We start from the raw sequence: 19,202 nt of genomic DNA, 5'->3' as shown, positions 1-19,202 counted from the left end.
AGGAAACTTGAATATGTCAAATCGAAATCTGATGTATAAATGAATCACATATTCATTGAACAAAAGTAAAGTCATGGGCATTTCAGTTGCTGAAGAGGGATATAGTAACTTTTCAATTATTTATACCTACAGCATACCCAAATGCAAATTAATTTATTCCCCAACTCTTGAGTTTTCTGCATTTCCAAGATAGTAGCAGACCTGTGCAATAATCCTCCATGGACAAAACAGACCTATTAACATTACATATTGTTTTATACATGTATTCTCTGGGGGAAACAATCTACTGAAGGAATAGTAAGAAAAGCAGTCTTACATTTAAGAAAAATTATATAGGTGAAGAACCACACTAAGATGAAAATAATTGTAACACTGCAGAGTAAGAATGTCACATCATTTTAAATACTTCTAGGACTTGAGAAGAAGCAGTACTATAACAACTTTAATGATTTTAAATTCACTAGAGACTACATGCAAGTACCCAGAATATTAGCGACTTTCTTACATACTTTGAGAATACCATGTTGTATGTCATATATTTCTAGCAATATTGGAAGTACATTTATTTTAAAAATAGTTTGTCCCTACTATGCTTGTAGTATTCATGCATGCAACAACACAGTTTTGGAAACAATAATATGGTAGAGCATCTTCTCTATGGTACATGGTGTGCATAGTGTCCCAATGTCTTTCATGTTCTGATGATACTTTACAATCTAGAACTTGTCATTTATAATCCTTCAAATTCTGAAAGCTGCTGATTTATTCTGTGCGATAGCTACGATGACTGTCACCAATAAGCTGGGTTTTCTCAGTTGCATTTATTGGCTGAAGCAGAACTGGAGCTTCCCCATCTAAAACAGCAAGAATCAGGAATTAAATATCTCAAAGTCTTCCATTCTAATTTCTTGTTAACAATTATAGCTAGTGAGAAATTACTTCCTATTTGACAATACGCAACTATTCCTATATAAAATGCTACTACTGCCTTCCAAATACATTGGACTATACCCCCCTTTATCCGTAGTTACCATATTTATCCAGGGTTTAACACATTTTGCGGAGGGCACCAAGTTGGAGAAAATCATTCTTTATCCAGTTTCCCCTTAAATCATCCATGTTGAAGTCTTACTAAAAAGATCTAAGCAGATGATTACATTTCTCTGTTCAAAAGTACTTTAATTACATATTATTGTGAAAATATATCTAGTTTTAAGAGTGAAAAGCTTCAGAGCAAGAATTCTTATTTTTCTATGAAAGATCACTTCCTTGTTTCCTGTCCATTCCCATTTCCAGCATAGACTTCTCTTTAATTCCTTATGTACTTTCTTTGTTCCTACCTAACTCAATTAACACAATCTGATCCTCTTTCAAAATCCTATGTTCTACAGCAGCAGTGGGATTCATCTACCTTCCCTACCGGTTTGCAAAAGTGAGCGCTCACAGGTGCTGCGTCTGCGCACCGCCTTCTGCGCATGTGCAGTACTTGCACATCTGGGTGGGTGGGCGGAATCTCCCGCAGCCACCGCTACCGTTTCCCCTGAACCGGAGAAAACCGGCTGAATACCATCTCTGCTCTGCAGTATAGGAAAATCTTTCAGCCTACTAAATATCATTACATAATTGCACTACCTCCAAATTGGCTATATGCTTATTTTCACAGAAGATGAAGTACTGTTATTTAAAATAACAGTACAGAACTAAGCAGAATAGGCAAGGTTTGAGAGCACTAAATTCAAGGGATTTCACAATTATGGTTTGAATCACTTGGTAAAAAGTATTCCTATCTAAAAGAAAGCTATTCCTGGGAATTCAGAAGGATTTGAACTTGGATATTTAGGAGTGGAATAGGTATTTATGATGTGCTCCAGTCTAACTAGTATTATTAAATTCCTTTGCCAAACAACAATGGCACAGATTCCAGTTTTGTTTGGGAAACAGGAAAATTGTACTTTGACCCGCAAAATATATTTAATGTGGTTTAAAAACAGTGACAGATTCTCTTGACATTTTCCAAAATCCTGGCTGTTTCCATTTTACTTCATTTTCCTACCAACTGTTGCCTTTATCATCCCAGAAATATTATGCCAGTCTCCTTGAAATCCTATGTTTCTCAGCTCTAGCCTAGGAAGATTTAGAAATAAAATAAAATTGCCATCTGGACTTCATTTGTTTTAACTTAGATGCCATGTGAGGCATTTAAAATTCTTTAGAAGTATATACATGCATAAAACATTGATGCATATTGTCAGTGGACAGTTTGCACATTCAAGAAATAATCCTATGATAAAGAACAGATTTTCAACTGCCTTGCAAAGAGTTCAATATTTCAATCAAGATTATTGTTTCAGCTACCATACATTTGCACTGGATAAAATTCATTTTCTTTCAATTGTTTTTTCAATTGAAATGACACGTCTCTCCTCAAAGCATATTGGCTATTATACATTCACAAGAGTTGACAAAATTGATTCTCCAGAATAAAAATCACCAACGTTTTCACCATGCTTAACTCAATAGTTTGACATTTGAATAGATTTGCATATAGGTGTCCCCCCCCCCCAGGTTCCAAATGTATTAGAGTATGTGGTATAGTTCAGGAAGGCCTCGACTTACAACCATTATTTAATGGCCATTCTAAGTTATAACCAGGGGTGGGCTTCAAAATTTTTAGCAACGGGTTCTCTGCCCTGTTGCTGGGTGGGTGTGGCCATGGTGGGCGTGGCCTAGTTGGCCTTCTGCACCACAGCGGGACAGGGGTTCGACCACCCCAGGCTCTGGAGGCTTTCCTTCCGGAACTTCCAGGATGCCCATTTTTTGCCCTCCCCGAGCCTCCAAGTGGGCCCTGTACATACCTGGCATACCAAACAGACCGTGTGGAGACTCCTGGGAAGGCGGGATGGTGGGGTCAGCCGGGGGTGGGATTTGTGGTTTCCCCAAACTGGACAGATCCTTAGCTAGAGGATCGTCCGAACCCATGCAGCAGCCCACTCCTGGTTATAACAGCACCGAAAAAAGATGGTTGCAGTGTCCTGGAATCATGTAATCATAAAATGGGCCACAACTCACTTAACAACTGTCTTGCTTAACAACAGAAATATTGGGCTCAATTGTGGTTGTGAGTCAAGGACTACCAATACAGAAATTCTGAGGTTCACTTGATGGAAATGCTAATCAGAGAGTGAATTTTTTTTTAAAGGGCTTTTTGTCTTTTGCTGGGTTAGAAATCAGGTATCTAAAATATTACCCTTTTAAAAAAGATTCATTGCTGATTTCAGAATCTATTTGTGAACAGGATTTTGTTTTAAATGCAATGTTCTATTTATCATATTTTTCATCTAATTCTCTTCCTTCTAAACCTCACATTAGCATTATAAAAGAAACATTATTAATTTATCAATTTTCTGCTCTGCTTTGTCATTTGAAACAATCCTGAATCTCCTGTTTCCTTTGTGCAGTACAGCTGCAAAGTAAAATTCAGTATTATAAAAATGTTTCCGCGCATTTTAAAACTGGTAGTTACTACTATACGTTTAACTTTATAAGTAAGAAGGCAGTAAAATGGGACCCAATTATTAAATAGCCAGGAAAATAATGTGTGGAGCAAGAATAAGAACTGGGGAGACAACATAAAGTAAAGCTGAAATAAGATCATAATGCAATTCCGTTTAGCACTGCTTCACTTAACATCAAGTTGCTGATCCTAATTTGGTCACTAAACAAGGGCTACCTGTATGTCAAACAGCCTCAAACAACATAATATATAAAACCCAATACAAGTCTGAGAATTGCTGCCGAGATAAAACCTCCCACTCATTGCTGAGCTTATGCTCAGTGAGTCAAAGAAGGAAAATTTGACACAGGAAGAAAACTTTTAGTATGCCTTTCTAGCCGTCAAGTCCTCTCCTCGAGTCTGGTTAGTGGCTTTCTAGTCTTGTTTGCCTAGCAGGAAGAAATCAACCATTTAATTTGTATCATTTAATAGCTGATTTCTCTATGTGGGAAGCTAGTCAAATTATTATTATTTAATTATTTCATATATTTACTTCTACTAAGATTTTGGCAGATTTGCATATATTACACACACACACACACACACACACACACACACACACACATGTCATGATGCCTGCCTTCTGGAAAAATATCCCCCCCCCCCTGAGTCATTCTGTCCCCAACTTAGTCCTATTTAAATGAACCTTTAAAACTTGGTTCTGCATCAGAGAGGATGATAGATGCCTGTGTGATATTAAATGAACGTTGATTTTTCCAAACTTTCTCTTGATGACATAATTCTTTGTTTTCACTTTTTTTATTAATGTTGCATTTGTGAGCTGCAGAGTTGTACCAGACTTGCGTGGTCTATAAATCTCTTAAACACACACACACGTAATGGACACACATTCAAAAATATACTGTATATGTTTATAGCCCTTATTTATTTATTAAATTTATTTACCGTCCATTTTGCTATCACACGATTCTGGGTGGCATATGGCTAAACATTTTATGTAAACCAGACTCTTCCTTTCCATTGCTATACTTCTTCACTCTGCTTCATTTTACACTGAAAATAATAATATTCTTCTCATTTCAGTGCTCTATAATCCAGTAGTTGTATCGTCTACTCTAGAAATTAACTAATCACATGAAAAAAAATCAGGATATTAATCAATTACCACCTGCTGAGCATTTAAAGTAACCTCCACTGCAGTTTGAGGGGAATTTAATTAACACTTCTTTGTATAGAATGTCCTTTCTCAAATTAAGATCCCCAAAACTGAGCAGCTGGAATAAAGCCCTTGAGTATTTTTTTGAGAAAATAAGAGTGGGTTTTCTTTTTTTGGTTAAATAATCCGTGACTGTACAATCACAGATACCTTTTTCCATGTCTGTCTTGATTTGCTCTTCCAGATCTTCAGGAGACATGCAGAACTCTTGCTCTTCTGCCGGGGGCTTGGGCTTGCATTTTCCACAACAGCAATTGAAACAGCAGCACAGGCAGCAACAACAGTAGCACCCAGTCAAAAGACCACAAAGGGTGAACAGACCCTTAGAGAAGCAGAAAAGAGGAAGAAACATATTGAGAGAAATCAGAATAGAGAAATAAATGCCTTCCTGGCTTGATTTAGGAAATATATGAGTTGACCACAAAGGTTTGAAAGGAGTCTTCAGGGTTGACCAAAGAAGTGTCGATACCCAAGAAACTATATGACCATTGACTGAAAGAAAGTAAATGGCTTTGACATCACTGACTTGCTTGACCTTGCTCCTGGTTTATATGTGTGTGTGTGAGAAAGAGAGAGAGGGAGGGGGGAGTGCTTGATTAAAGGGTCACCCTATAAACTTAACAATTTTTAAAACTTGCAGATTCAGGGGAAATTGACTTCTGAGTATTAGTTGCTGTAAAGACAAAAAGAGGTACAGTAACTCTACTGCCAACAGGGTAGAGAGGCCATCCGAATCACAGAAGATGCTGTTCCATAAGGGAGAAGGCATGCTTCTTTCAGCCCACCAAATGACGCTGCTTTACTGAAGGGACCCAGAGCATTCTCTCCTTGATTTGGTGAGCATACAAAAACTGTTGGGAAGAAGCAACAAGTGATTTCGTTCCATGCCATGTGGGGCTTTAAAGATGACAACCAGCACTTTAAATTGCCTTTGGAAACTTACTGAGAGCCAATGCAGCTCATAAAGCAGTGATGTTATGTGATGTTCCATGCAACACCCAGTACCCCATGTATCACTGAATAACAAATGAAACTTCCAAATGCACTTACGAAGTCTATAATTGGGAGTGACTATGACATGAGATACTGTGAGCAGTCCCTCTCAATTTAGACATTGCTACAACTGGTGCACAAGTTGTAATTGTGCAAAGGTCCTCCCTATCACAATTGCCACTTATTGAAGCAGGAGTCACACATCCAGGACCCCCAAACTGTGCACAGATTGTGGGAGGAACGTAATGCCATTTACCGCTAATGATGAAGACTCACCAGATATGGGGGACTTACAGCTACTTAAGGTTTTGTCAGCATTGAGTCAGAGCTGGCTCTTCCCCATCAATACCTACATGGCCTAGAGGCATAAGAAAAGTACCTCAATGATATCACTTGGGCAACCAAGGACAGAGATGTATGCTGAGTACTGATGTACCCTTTGCTAATGAATGACCTTGGCCAATGGTTTCATGTAAATATTAAAGAAGAATAAATCAATGGCCTGTGGCTAGATCCCCCCCCCCAATTTTGGCTGAAACCAACAATGTAGGAAGATGATCCACCAACAATTGTGCCCCCTTCTCCCTACTGCCTCAGCTGGTTCAAAAGAATATAATGATCAATTATATTGAAATTGAAAGATCAAGAAGGAACAGGGTGGATACACTATTCCTATTCTGAGACTGCCGTAGCTCATCTACAAGCATAACCACAATCAGTGTCATTATATATTTTGGCCTGAAGCTTAAATGCAGTGGGTACAAATAATCAGCTGCTTCCAGCTTCTTTTTAGTTGTAAGCCTGCTACCTTCTCAAGAATCTTCTCCCAAAAGGGAAGACTGGAGATTGAACAAAAATGGTCAACTACTGGCTATGAATTCTCAAGCTACTTCCAACTCAGAATGAAGTGAAGGCAGAGCCTGATGAATTCTCTTTCAGCCCAGCTGCAGATTCAAGCAGCTCAGGCAGAAGAGTATTGTGTAGTAGGAATATATGTACACAAGCAACAATCGGTACTCTCTCTCCATAGAACTTCATGTTCAAATCATGAATGAGGAATTTTAATTTTAATTCCCCCATAACAATTACTGTTTAATCACTGTTTTTGTTTTTACAGATTTCAAATGCACCCAATACATACCAGAAACCTGGATGGAGACAATTAAAAACCCCAACCTTCCTTTATGTGTGGAGTAGGAGTTTGTTATTTCAGGTATTGTGCTGCTTAGGGGAGCAAGGATTAGTTGAATGACCTTTTTTTGCACTCTCCTGCAGGAAGTGATGATTTAGTCATGTGTTTTCTGCCTGTTCTTAGCATCTCAACATCTGCAGAAGTGAAGACAGTTGAGTAATTTTTTTTGGTAGGGCTCAGAAATGAATGTGCAAGTGCTGCAAGTCATACCCAGGGGAACCATACTATAAAGTTAGATCATAGAAATGAAATATAAAAATATAATATTTTATAAATTCACCCCTATTTAAAATGGCAATCCTTGAGTGTCGATGTTCTAGCTAAACTAATAATATTATCTTATCCAAAGGCTCTAATAACTAGAAATAGCAGTGAGAATAACACATAAGGTGTGAAATCTGGCACTTTTTGGATGCCTGAGGCCTAATATGTTTGGTCATACTGTGTTGGAAATGCTAATGTGTGTGATAGGTATAAATGCCAAATCTTTACAATTACATAACAAACAAGATGAGTAAGATTTTCAGTGTCATCTGAATTGCAAGATCCATTTTTCCTGGGTCAATCCATTATATTTTGTTCCAGAAAGCCTCCTCAAATCTTCTACTTCCTTTTTCCAGCCCTTTTACAAGATACTTACCATAATGATAAATAGTATTGCGTATTATTACTGCTTACGCATACACTACGCCATATATATCCCAAAATAGGGATAGGTTTGTACTTTAATAACTGATTATCTGGTTGTCACACCAAGAAGAATTTTCTCTTTGAAAAATGAGTCATTTTCATTTAGTCATTTCTGAGAAGAAAGTCTAAATCAGTGTTTCTCAAACTTGGCGACTTTAAGTCCTGTGGACTTCAACTCCCAGAATTCCCCAGCCAGCTATGCTGGCTGGGGGATTCTGGGAGTTGAAGTCCACAGGACTTAAAGTCGCCAAGTTTGAGAAACACTGGTCTAAATTAACCTGGAGCTTTAGCTTCAGATATAATTAATGTCTTCAGGCAATTAAACGTGTATGCAGCATATTTAATTAGCAAATAAAAGAGATGGGGATATATCATTTAATAAGCACTTTACCAGAAGTATAGAGTTAGAACGGTCATATCATTAAAGTTCCTGAGACTAAAACCTTTCCTAGATTAAATGATCTAGAACTCCGCAATGCTTAAGTGCAAATTTTGTGAAAGCTGTAATTGAAAGGCCAAAACAGATTGTAACAAGCCAATGACTCTGTGTTTCAGTTTCTAGTCTACCAGGTTTGCAGTTCAATACTTACTTTTGCCCACCAACTAGAAAGCATGAAATATGTATTAACATTTTCTTCACCAAACTGTTCAGCAATGTACAGCCCTAGTGATCCATATTGGTCATATATATTTCTTTTGGACACATCTGTTAATATTGCATGAGCATTGTTAATTTCTTTAAATTTTTCTGCAGCCTCTGGGTTATCTGGGTTCTTATCAGGATGATATTTCAGGGCCAATTTCCTTTGATAGAAAAGGTGAAGGACAAAAAAAAGAGATGAAGAGAACGTTAGAAAGAAGACAAAATCTTTCTTAAGAAGAATGTATAAATCAACTAATGTTAGATTTAGATCCCTTGTAAACAGAGGAAAAAATAGCTCATGGTGTTACTTTGTACATAAAATAATTGTTCAATATTCCAGCTGACATTTTTGCTCATTTATTTATTTTATTTCTAATGTCCATACTGTCATTTTATGTCATGATAAAATCAGAAGCCCATCCCTTTCTTTTATTCCGAAATTCTATTTGGCATTGTAAAGATAACCCAAGGTTGGAGAAGGAAATGTTCACATTTTTAAACATATGATATTAATAAAACCAAAATTCTGTTCTGAAATTTTATTCCTTATGAAAAGCAGCATTGACATATTTCATCTCTAAACGTAATAATTTTGCTCTTTCATTTTGTCTGAACCAATGCATTTTTCCACCATTATAACAGATATCTTGAAGATTCTTTTGCAGACCAAAACAAGTTGAAAGCATGGGTGTAGCAACTTGTTCCTACAGACTTTCAGAACTTTCAATGGTATAGAAAATTAGTTATGCAAATAAAGTAATTTTTGATATTAAAATTCTTATAAGTCTCCTTCTTATAGAAAATATGGCATTTACACTGCTATCTCACTAGTTCTCTAGTCCATTTCTGAATAGGGCCATAGATTTTATCCAGAGTTTTTGCCTTGTTAGCCTACACAACAAAACAAGTGAGATACTAACATGGTAAAAAAAATTTAAAATAGTAAATTTTATCTTGCTAAAAAAAATCTTATATAATAAATTTCAGATGAACAAAAAACCAACACAGTAGAGAAACACATACACAGAAACATTTTTATTTGCAGTTTGCTGATTGGAGTCACACATTGTACCAAGCCATGGTTTGTTTAAATTATATTTCAAATTAGCAAGAAGTGGGGTTTTTTTGTGGTGGTGGGAGGAGAAATCACATAATGCAGTGTTTCTCAAACCATGGGAACTTTAAGGCATGTGGACTTCAACTCCAAACTTCCCCAATCAGCCATGGCTGGCTGGAGAATTCTGGGAGTTGAAGTCCACATGCCTTAAAATTCCCAAGGTTGAGAAACGCTTACATAATGTATAAAGTCAAACTCAAACAAATGGCATTATAGCCTAGCATAATATATGAGGCTAGCTATAGTGGGAGCACCATAATTAACTGTCTTTACATGATAGCATTGTATAAATAAATCCATAAAAACCGTGTTCATAGTTTGATATTATGTTAAAAAGATATTAGATATTCAGAAGTTTGAAAATAAAGTGAATGTATTAAATGAGATACAGTTGGAAAAGCACCTGATTTGTTCTACCTGTATATTACCAAAATATGGACAACTTGTAAAAAAAAAATTAAAGCATCCTTGGAAGATCAGCAGGAATTGAAAGGATTCTTCACATACAAATAGTTTTAAAATGTATTTTAAGATTCAGATTGGTTCTTGCAGTTTAAAAATGTATTGCAATAATGCTTGCATTTTCAATGTCATGACTGAATGTGGTTAATTGTTCTGTAGTCATGCTATGACTATCTGTGTAGTTAGAACTTGAGCAGGGAAATGTTTTATTTTTTATATTAATGGCATTACTAATGTTTTATATATGATATCATCAAGAGAATAAAAAAACGGAAATGGACTGATCAGATAGCAAGAAGAACTGATGGCAGATGGACTAAGGCAGTCATAGAATGGATCCCACTTGATAAAAAGCATCCACGAAAGAGACCTAAAACAAGATGGAATGACAACATCACCAAGTATTGCAAGTCCAACCGGCAAAAGAAAGCTCAGACCGTATTGGTTGGAAACATGCAGAAGAGGCCATCATCCTGCAATGGATAGACAATGTCTAAAATGATGATGATGACAATGATTAGTGGTGGGATTCAGCCAGTTTGCACCACTTTGGAAGAACCAGTTGTTAACTTTCTGAGAAGTTTGGTGAACTGGTTGTTGGAAGAAATCATTAGGGTAAAGAACCGGTTGTTAATTTATTTGAATCCTACCACTGATGATGATGATGATGATGATGATGATGATGATGATGATGATGATATCAATATGCCCATAGTTATCAAAGGCAACCAAGCTAGGCAATTTAATTAGTGACAACTGTTGCTCAGAAGACTTAAATAGCTTAAGTGTGTTCACTTGTAAACTAGATATTATTATTGTCACATTTTTTTTAAAAAATCACATAGTACTGATCTTGATAGAATGCTTAACAGAACGTGGGACACATAGAAAGCAGCAAGAAAGTTAAGGGATGAAACAGGAAGGCTAAAGGAGTTTATTGAGTTGGGGAGGAGAGGCATGAAAAAAGCACTCAGAGTAAGTGCACTAGGTATTAGTTATGTAGAAGAATCACTCTGGGAAGTTTTTAAAATCAATGATAACACTACTTCACTAGTCCATTTCTGAATGGACATAATCATTCCTATTGGGCTCCTTCCAAATTGTTAAATACATCAGGAATGGAAAGCCCTAGATTGTCAAAATCCAGAATTTGAAGAATTTGAAGAATTTGAAGGATTATTATTATTATTATTATTATTATTATTATTATTATTATTATTATTATTATTATTCGATTGTATCACAGCGGCCAGGTGTTTTGGCAGATTTGGCATTGATTACCAGTCGGGCCCCACCCAGGGCCTAGGACGTCGTAACGTATTTTCGTAATATATGTGCAGATCCAAGCAGTGCAGCTTTTTGCATTTGACTGATGGTGATTTTGTCAAGTTTTAACTGTTTTAAATGTAATTCCAGTGCTTTTGGAATAGCACCCAGTGTGCTGATTACCACTGGAATTACCACTGCTGGTTTGTGCCATAATCGTTGAATTTCAATTTTTAAGTCCTGGTATTTCGCGACTTTTTCATGTTCCTTCTCCTCGACCCTGCTATCACCTGGTATTGCGATGTCTATGATTGTAACCTTATTTTTCTCAACCAGTGTGATGTCTGGTGTGTTATGCACCAGTATTTTGTCTGTTTGTATACGAAAATCCCACAGGACCTTGACCATCTGATTTTCGATGACTTTTTCAGGCTTATGTTCATGCCAAACTGCATTGAAATATCGGTGCTGAATACTCGGACTGTGTTTGTCAGTGATTGGATTTCTGTTTTTCTTCTTCAACTAATAATCCTTTGCCACCTGATTTTCGGGGCAGGTATAATCTATCAGTGTCACCGCATGGATGTAAACTATAGTGCATTGTCATTAGTTTCCTGGTTTTTCGGTCCAAAATGTCCAAATCAGCTTGTGTCCAGTTAACTATACCAGCTGTGCATGTTATAACTGGTATTGCCTAAGTATTTATGGCCTTGATTGTATTTCCACCATTTAATTTAGATTTCAAAATTTTCCTAACTCTGTTGGTGTACTCTCTCCTGACAATAGTTTTTACTTCTCCATGTTTGATGTTATCCAACTGCAGAATGCCTAAGTATTTGTAGGCTTCATTTTCATTGCATTTAATTAGTTGGCCATTGGGCATTTCAATTCCCTCACACGCAGTGATTTTGCCCCTTTTTATGGATACAGTAGCGCATCTTTCCATGCCAAACTGCATTGAAATATCGGTGCTGAATACTCGGACTGTATTTGTCAGTGATTGGATTTCTATTTCTGACTTACAATAGAGTTTCAAATCATCCATATATAATAAATGCGAAATTTTTTCAGCTTCTTTGGCTATTTGGTAGCCTAATTTCATTTTTTTAAGATTACTGATAGCGGGATCATCGCGATGATGAAGAGAAGAGGTGAAAGTGAATCACCCTGGAAAATTCCTCGCTTGATATTGACCATTCCATAGTTCTCATTCTCTACTGCCAACTCAGTTCTCCATTGTTTCATCGCCTTTTCAGTGAAGGATGTAATATTTTTGCTAATGCCAGCTGTTTCTAAGCATTTTATGATCCAACTATGTGGTAATGAGTCGAATGCCTTTTTATAATCAATCCAGACCATATTCAAGTTCGTTTTTCTTTTCTTACAATTTTCTAATATCATTTTATCAATCAGGAGCTGATCTTTTGTACCCCTGCTCCTTCTTTTATTGCCTTTTTGCTCTACTGGCAAGATGTTGTTTGTTTCCAAATAATCCATAATATTATCTGCAATAATGCCTGTGAGTAATTTGAAGGTTGTTGGCAAGCATGTTATTGGTCTGTAGTTTTCAGGTATTGTTCCTTTAGTTGCATCTTTCTGAATCAAGTATGTTTTTCCATTTGTCAACCATTCATCATTTTGACCATTTTGTAAAATTTCATTCAGTTGCCTGGCCAATATTGCATGTAAACTGGTCAGATATTTGAGCCAGAAACCATGTAATTGGTCATTTCCAGGTGATGTCCATTTCTTTACTTTTTTTACTCAATTTTTGATCATCACAGTTGTTATTTCTAATACTTGCATTTGTTTGTTACCAATGCTTTTCTCAAAGTCATGTATCCACTTTGCTTCCTTATTGTAGTCCTTTGCATTCTCCCACAAACCTTTCCAGAATTCAGCTGTGGCCTGCTTTTCTGGTTTTTCACTTTTGGTGTCACCATTCACATTAAGACTTTGATAAAAACGCCGTTGGTCTGATCGAAATTGTTGATTTTGTTTGTATTGGATGATTTGTGCCTCATATCTCTCAATTTTTCTAGCTGTTGCTGTTATCTGCTGTTTTACAATCTCCACAGCTTCATTGATGTTTCTTGTATCCAATCTATATCTTTTGATCAGCTGATCTATGATTTTGCTGTTTTAAAGCCATTGCTCATGCATGTTCTTTACGTTGCTAGCATCTGCCCTTAATTTTTTGACTTTTTGTTCTAATCGGATTTTCCACTTTGGCTTTGATGCTTTTTCCATTGTCTGCTTAGGTGCTTTGATTTTAATGCCTAGTTCATTAGTGACTATTACAGCTGCACTGTACATTAACTGATTCGTTTCCAAGATGGATCCCAATTCAATTGTTGAAAGCACTGCATTAACCATTTTCATGATAGGACCCAAAGTTTTCTTAGGGACAGTTTTTAATGATGGTAAACGTTTCCTTTCCTCACTAGCCTGAAAATGCTCCATGTTCTTGTCCTTCAGTTCTTTTTGTTTTTGAGTTGGTTCATCAGTTGGTTCAATGGTAACTGGTTCTGGTGGTAGTGTTGTTATTTCCTCTCCGACAGCTTCCTCTGGGAGTTATACTAATATTTCTTTAGTTGTGTCTTGAGTATCAGTTAATTCCTCTTGTGATGTTGTTGTTTTTTTGTTTTGCAATTTGCCTGAATTTTCTCAAGTTCAACTTCGCTAAACACTTTATTCCGAATAATAAATCACCTTTGATCTGCTAGTCGTTGTTCACTAACATTTAAATCTGGATATTGTTGTTTCCATAAATCATACATTTGCTTTAAGTAGCCTCTTTTTTTTTGGCTTTGAGTTGTAATAACAGGCCATTATGGCACAATTTTCATCTGCGCTATATTTTTGTCGTTTTGTTGGCTGGTCCACTTGTAGCCCACTTGTCGACGGATGCCCAGGAACCTCAACATCCGCCGCGGCCCTTGTTAACCCGCGCGACGACCGATGTGGTATAGAATTTTTAGTCATTTCTTTCACCATATTGCATGGGTTGACGTGTTTTTATGGGGCCAGGTTGCCAACCTGACCCCAACCCTCCTCCTTTCTCATTTTTATTTTTATTTTTATTTTTATTTTTATTTTTATTTTATTTTATTTTATTTATTATTATTATTATTATTATTATTATTATTATTATTATTATTATTATTATTATTATTATTATTATTATTATTATTATTATTATTATTGCTGTTGTTATTGTTATTGCTGTTATTATTGTTGTTATTATTATTATTGTTGTTGTTGTTATTATTGTTATTATTATTATTTTCATTAAATCTCAGCCAACTGAACATTCAAAAATGTATTACAAATACCAGTGACTGGTGCTAATGGTTGATATGGTTTTCTGCCAGCGTCCTAGGTATCAACCAAGTGCCTTCTTAAAATATAAGATGTTCCGAGTAGCACAGTTTTTTGCAGTTCCACTGGTGTTATTGCAGGAAGCTACAATTTGTTGGGGTATCTTGTAAAATTCTTGGACATGGTGCCAAGTGCCCCGATGACAATGGGTATCACTGTTACATGCTTCATCCATAGCCGTGTAGTTTCGATGGCCAGGTTGTGATATTTCATTATTTTTTCTAGTTCTTTTTCTTCGACTCTGGCATCTTCAGGAACAGCAATATCATCATCATCATCATCATCATCATCATCATCATCATCATCATCATCATCATCATCATCATTAGTATTTATTGGCCAAGAGTTATTAGACACACAAGGAATTTGTCTCCGGTGCATACACTCTCAGTGTACATACAATAGTGATAATCATTATCATATTCATTGTAAAATACATTGTCATTAGTTTATGAATCTACAGGTTTCCTGTATCATTTCTTGATTAATTTTATATAGTGGTGGGCAACCATTAGATAATTGGGGGAGGGGGTAGCATTTAATGGTTTTCTGAGCAATGAAGGCAAAGCAATAACTCAAAGTGTATGGAACTATATCTTGCATTCAAAAGGACCAGCATTTTCTATGGAGCAGTGTAGGTAGAGATGGGGGTGGGGGGGATTGGATTATTTTTAAAGTTTGTATTTTAGATCTGTACTTCAGATTGTTCATGTCCCCATCTCAAAATAAAAGGAAACTATACTCTCCAAGGCAGATGGATGGGATCCGGGGCTTATGAAAAAAAGTTTCAGAGTTGGCATGGGGCATTAGAAGTTGTTCACTCAAGTTACTTGTGCTACTGAGAGGAAGTAGGGAGTAGAAAAGTAGTAATTGGGCTACAGGACATTTATACAAATTAGTTGTTTCCTTTGTGCATCCTCTGTGGGTCAAAGTGCCCTAGCAGTATTCTCTAACTCAGAGCAGGTCAAGTCTTAATTGGAAAAGATGTTAACTCTTTTGCAGATAAAATGGTATCAAAATGAAAAAGAAGCATTATGTAGTGGTACCACGTTTATGACATTTAAAATATAGATGGTTATGTTCTGGCAAGCACCAAGCTAACTAATAGCAATAGGAAATTTGAAGTCAGGTATTCTACGATTATTATACTGCATTGTCAAGTGCTTACTTCAGCAGCAGGTTTTTAGATTCATGAAGCAAATTAACATAAGTTAAAGGATCATTTAAATGAAATCCAAGAGTCTGACTCATCATTTTGTCTTGCAAGTATTTACAACAATTCCATTAAGTGTGAATCCCTTTGATATTTCCACTTTATTCAGAAGCAGCCTTTGTTTTTACCATAATTGCTAATAAAGATGGATAAAACACCACTGTCAGTTTTACCATAGATTGTTATGTAAATTATCACTATTCATGTACAGGGCAAAATGAAATTCAGTTCATTTTGCATTCTTCCATGACAACTCTCCCCTTATGGGATTAGAGAAACTTTTTCTTCTCTTCCACATGGAGAAACAACATTGAGCATTCAGATATGGTTATCAGTTTCAAGGATACATCTGATTGGTAGCCAGCAAGGAAAACCAGTAGCCATTATTGGAGCTCTAAATTTTCAGAAACTGCTCCAGAAGAAAGAAAACTCAGTTAATCCCTAGATAAAGCACCCTGAAGGTGCCATAAGATTTCATTTTTGGACAGATAAAGTATATGTTGTTTTAATGCAGCAGAGGGTTATGGAGGTTGTATTATTAAGAAATAGCACCAGGTTGTGTTTTATGCCAACAAACCTTTGTAGTGACTCGAGGGAATGGATTACTTGTACACAGAATCATGGAAAGTAAGGGTTAGAAGTGATCTAGAAATAACCTCATCCAGTGGAGGAACCCATTGTTACAGTATCCCTAACATAATTTTTTCAGTCTCTATTTAAACATTTGCATCCTGGAGCAGCCCTATGCGTTCCACACACATCCCCACTCTTCCTGATCTTTATCTTCTAGCTTGCTGTCATCAGGACATGCAATTTTATCAATGCCCTTCCTAAAATGCAGCACCTGCATCCAGTTAAAAAAAAAACCATTTAGGCTTAATGTGGTGATATATTTGATGAATCAAACGAAGCCAATGGTCTGGTTGCCAGACTGCGTTGCACTGTAAACTACCCAATCTCCCACTTTGGTTTATTGAAAGCCGTGAAAAGAAAATATTTTGGTACCATGCTTTTAACAGTGGACCTTGCTTTTAGAGGTGTCCTGTGATTTTATCTTATATGTATGTTACATCTAGCCATTCTGAAGCTGACAGACTGGTATTCAAGAATTCTTGGGTTTTTTAAACCCTTCTCAGTGCTTTCTATCTGTTTGTTTATTTTTGGTGCAAAATATTTTTAGGTTCAAACCATTTAAAAGTTTAAACTTTTAAATGGTTTGAATCCCATATTCTTGGGTTCTTTCTTAATAAACAATAGATTGGTATAATAAATTTACCCCCTACACATTATAACATTCAAATTCTAAGAAGACTGATACCTTGATATATTTATTAAGGTAAATATAAATAATTTAAGAAATGTTTAAGGTGAAAATATATTTAAATCCTTTGTAGAATTAACGTAAGCTTCACATAATGATGTGTTTATATTATTAATACAATTTCATGTTAACTATTAAACATTTCTTAATTAGGAATTGTTAAAATTCATATATATATATGAATATATATATATATATATATATATATATATATATATATATATATATATATATATATATATATATAATGAATTTTAATTATTCCTAATTAAGAAATGTTTAATAGTTATTAAGATTTTTTACAATCTTTAAAGTAATAAACATATTTGAAATATATTTTTTTAATAATGTGAGTCTAGGAAATAAAGCACAGCTATTTTTAACACCTATGTTTATCATTTTTACAACTGCTCTTCCTGTAACTTTATACGGTTTATGTTTTCATTTGCAACACTGTTTTCATAACAAATGTGAGTTATCATAGCATCAATAGCCATTTTGTTTTTGATTTGATTTGAAACATAACTGACACTAATTCATTGTCCTACAATGAAACATTTAAGCATGTCCAGCCCTCAAAGCAGTCAATTCACATTCAGCCCTTAAGCATCAACTCTCAAACACTAGACGAAATAATCTGAGCACCTCTGGAAATGATCGAAGTAAAAGAAGGCATTGATATAATGTCTTATATCTATAAAGAATAGATATAAACAAATGTGAATGGGTAAATAAACCTGTGGGTACTTATCAAGTACAGATTTTCATAAATACCTGTAACTTTTCTTGATTTCTTCATGGGATACCCCTTTTTCAAGGCCTAGGAGTTCATAGAGTGCTTCTCCTGATGTAGATAAATTTCTCTGTCTTTGTTCAGCCATCTTATCAATGCATTTTCAAGAACTCTAATGTGAAAAAAAAAGGACATCCAAGAAGAAATGTTTATTATTGGTTAAGGAAGCTCTGAAAGGGCTCCATATCTCATATTCTATTTCTTATGCCATGACCGGTGGAACATAGATGATCAGTGTACAATGTGGCAAGCCACTTGGCTCTTAAATGTGTGCAGCAATATAGGCAACGGTTTGGTTTTGAACCATTCCATAAACACAGTAGCTCCGCCCCAGTTTCTGACTCATTCCGTTGCTATGGCATGAAAAGGTTAGCTCTTCCTTTCCCTCCGTGCATTGCTCCAAAGTTTGAAAGATATTTCCCAGTTTCATCTTTCATCTCATTTATTTCTGACATTTAAGGAATTAATTGCTGAATCCCATTAGTGGTGCCAAAGAAGTGTGACTGTCTTGATTTTAAGACTGGAAAGTTACTGATTTAGAAATATAACCTGAGCAATAATCTGAGGTACAGCTGCTTGCGTGCTTGCTTATTTACTTATTTATCCCTGCACTTGGGACAAGCATGTAGCTTATGATTTTATATTTAAAAATCAAGCCCATATATACTTAGGATCATTGGTGGGTTTCTAATTTTTTTTACTACCTGTCTGCTCATGCTCGCGCATGTGCACAATGCTTCTATGCATGCACAGAAGCATCCGGGCAGGTGATAGAGCCTCCCACTGCCACTACTACCAGTTCGCCTGATCTGGGCCAAATCGGGAGCAACCCACTTCTGCTTAGGATATTGGCACTGGATGCCAGAAGCAGCTGATCACAATGTGATCTCACAAGCTTACAACCAGTTCTTTGCAAAGTTGTCCTTGCGTTTCACTTTAGGGAATTGCCCCATTAATTGATTTTAAAGATAAAAGTCGGGCAATGTAAATCATTACATATAAATTCAATGCCTTGCCTTTTCTTTGTCGTATTAGTCAGCGAAAAGCAGAATCATGTATCAGTTTATAAATTTTTAATGGGTTATGTTGCTCTAGATGTTCAGATTGCAATAAAGCAATTTTTGTTGTGAAATTCAAACAGTAAAATCTCATGTCATGCTATCTACGACTGTATTTTGAAATCAATAAATATTACAACTTATATTCGTAATAACTTGAGAAAAGTCTCTCCATTTTAGTGATGAATATATTACATTTTACATTTCTTTTCTCAACAGTATTTTTGAAACAAATATACAAACATAAAATGGCACATGACTTATTGATACTGATTTTATCCAGAGGAAGTTAATGTCTCAAGAGAAATATTAAAAGACATCATTAAGAAAAATGAGTATCAGT

At 35.8% G+C, this 19,202-nt stretch overlaps 1 protein-coding gene across 1 annotated transcript; it reads right to left on the bottom strand.

Annotated features, from left to right (window-relative positions):
• Window positions 1-762: 762 nt before the first annotated feature.
• DNAJC5B (DnaJ heat shock protein family (Hsp40) member C5 beta) lies at window positions 763-17,889 on the bottom strand (the record flags this gene model as incomplete). Its single annotated transcript, XM_081949914.1, has 4 exons — window positions 763-854; window positions 4,881-5,052; window positions 8,196-8,409; window positions 17,783-17,889. The coding sequence occupies 4 exons, from the start codon at window positions 17,887-17,889 to the stop codon at window positions 763-765; spliced, it is 585 nt and encodes a 194-aa protein (XP_081806040.1).
• Between the last annotated feature and the right edge of the window lie 1,313 nt (window positions 17,890-19,202).

This window comes from Natrix helvetica (genome assembly GCF_964273705.1).
Source record: "Natrix helvetica genome assembly, chromosome: 4".
NCBI lineage: Eukaryota > Metazoa > Chordata > Lepidosauria > Squamata > Natricidae > Natrix > Natrix helvetica.
The sequence above is the reverse complement of the archived record's forward strand: the minus strand, read 5'-3'. Positions and strand labels throughout refer to the sequence as shown.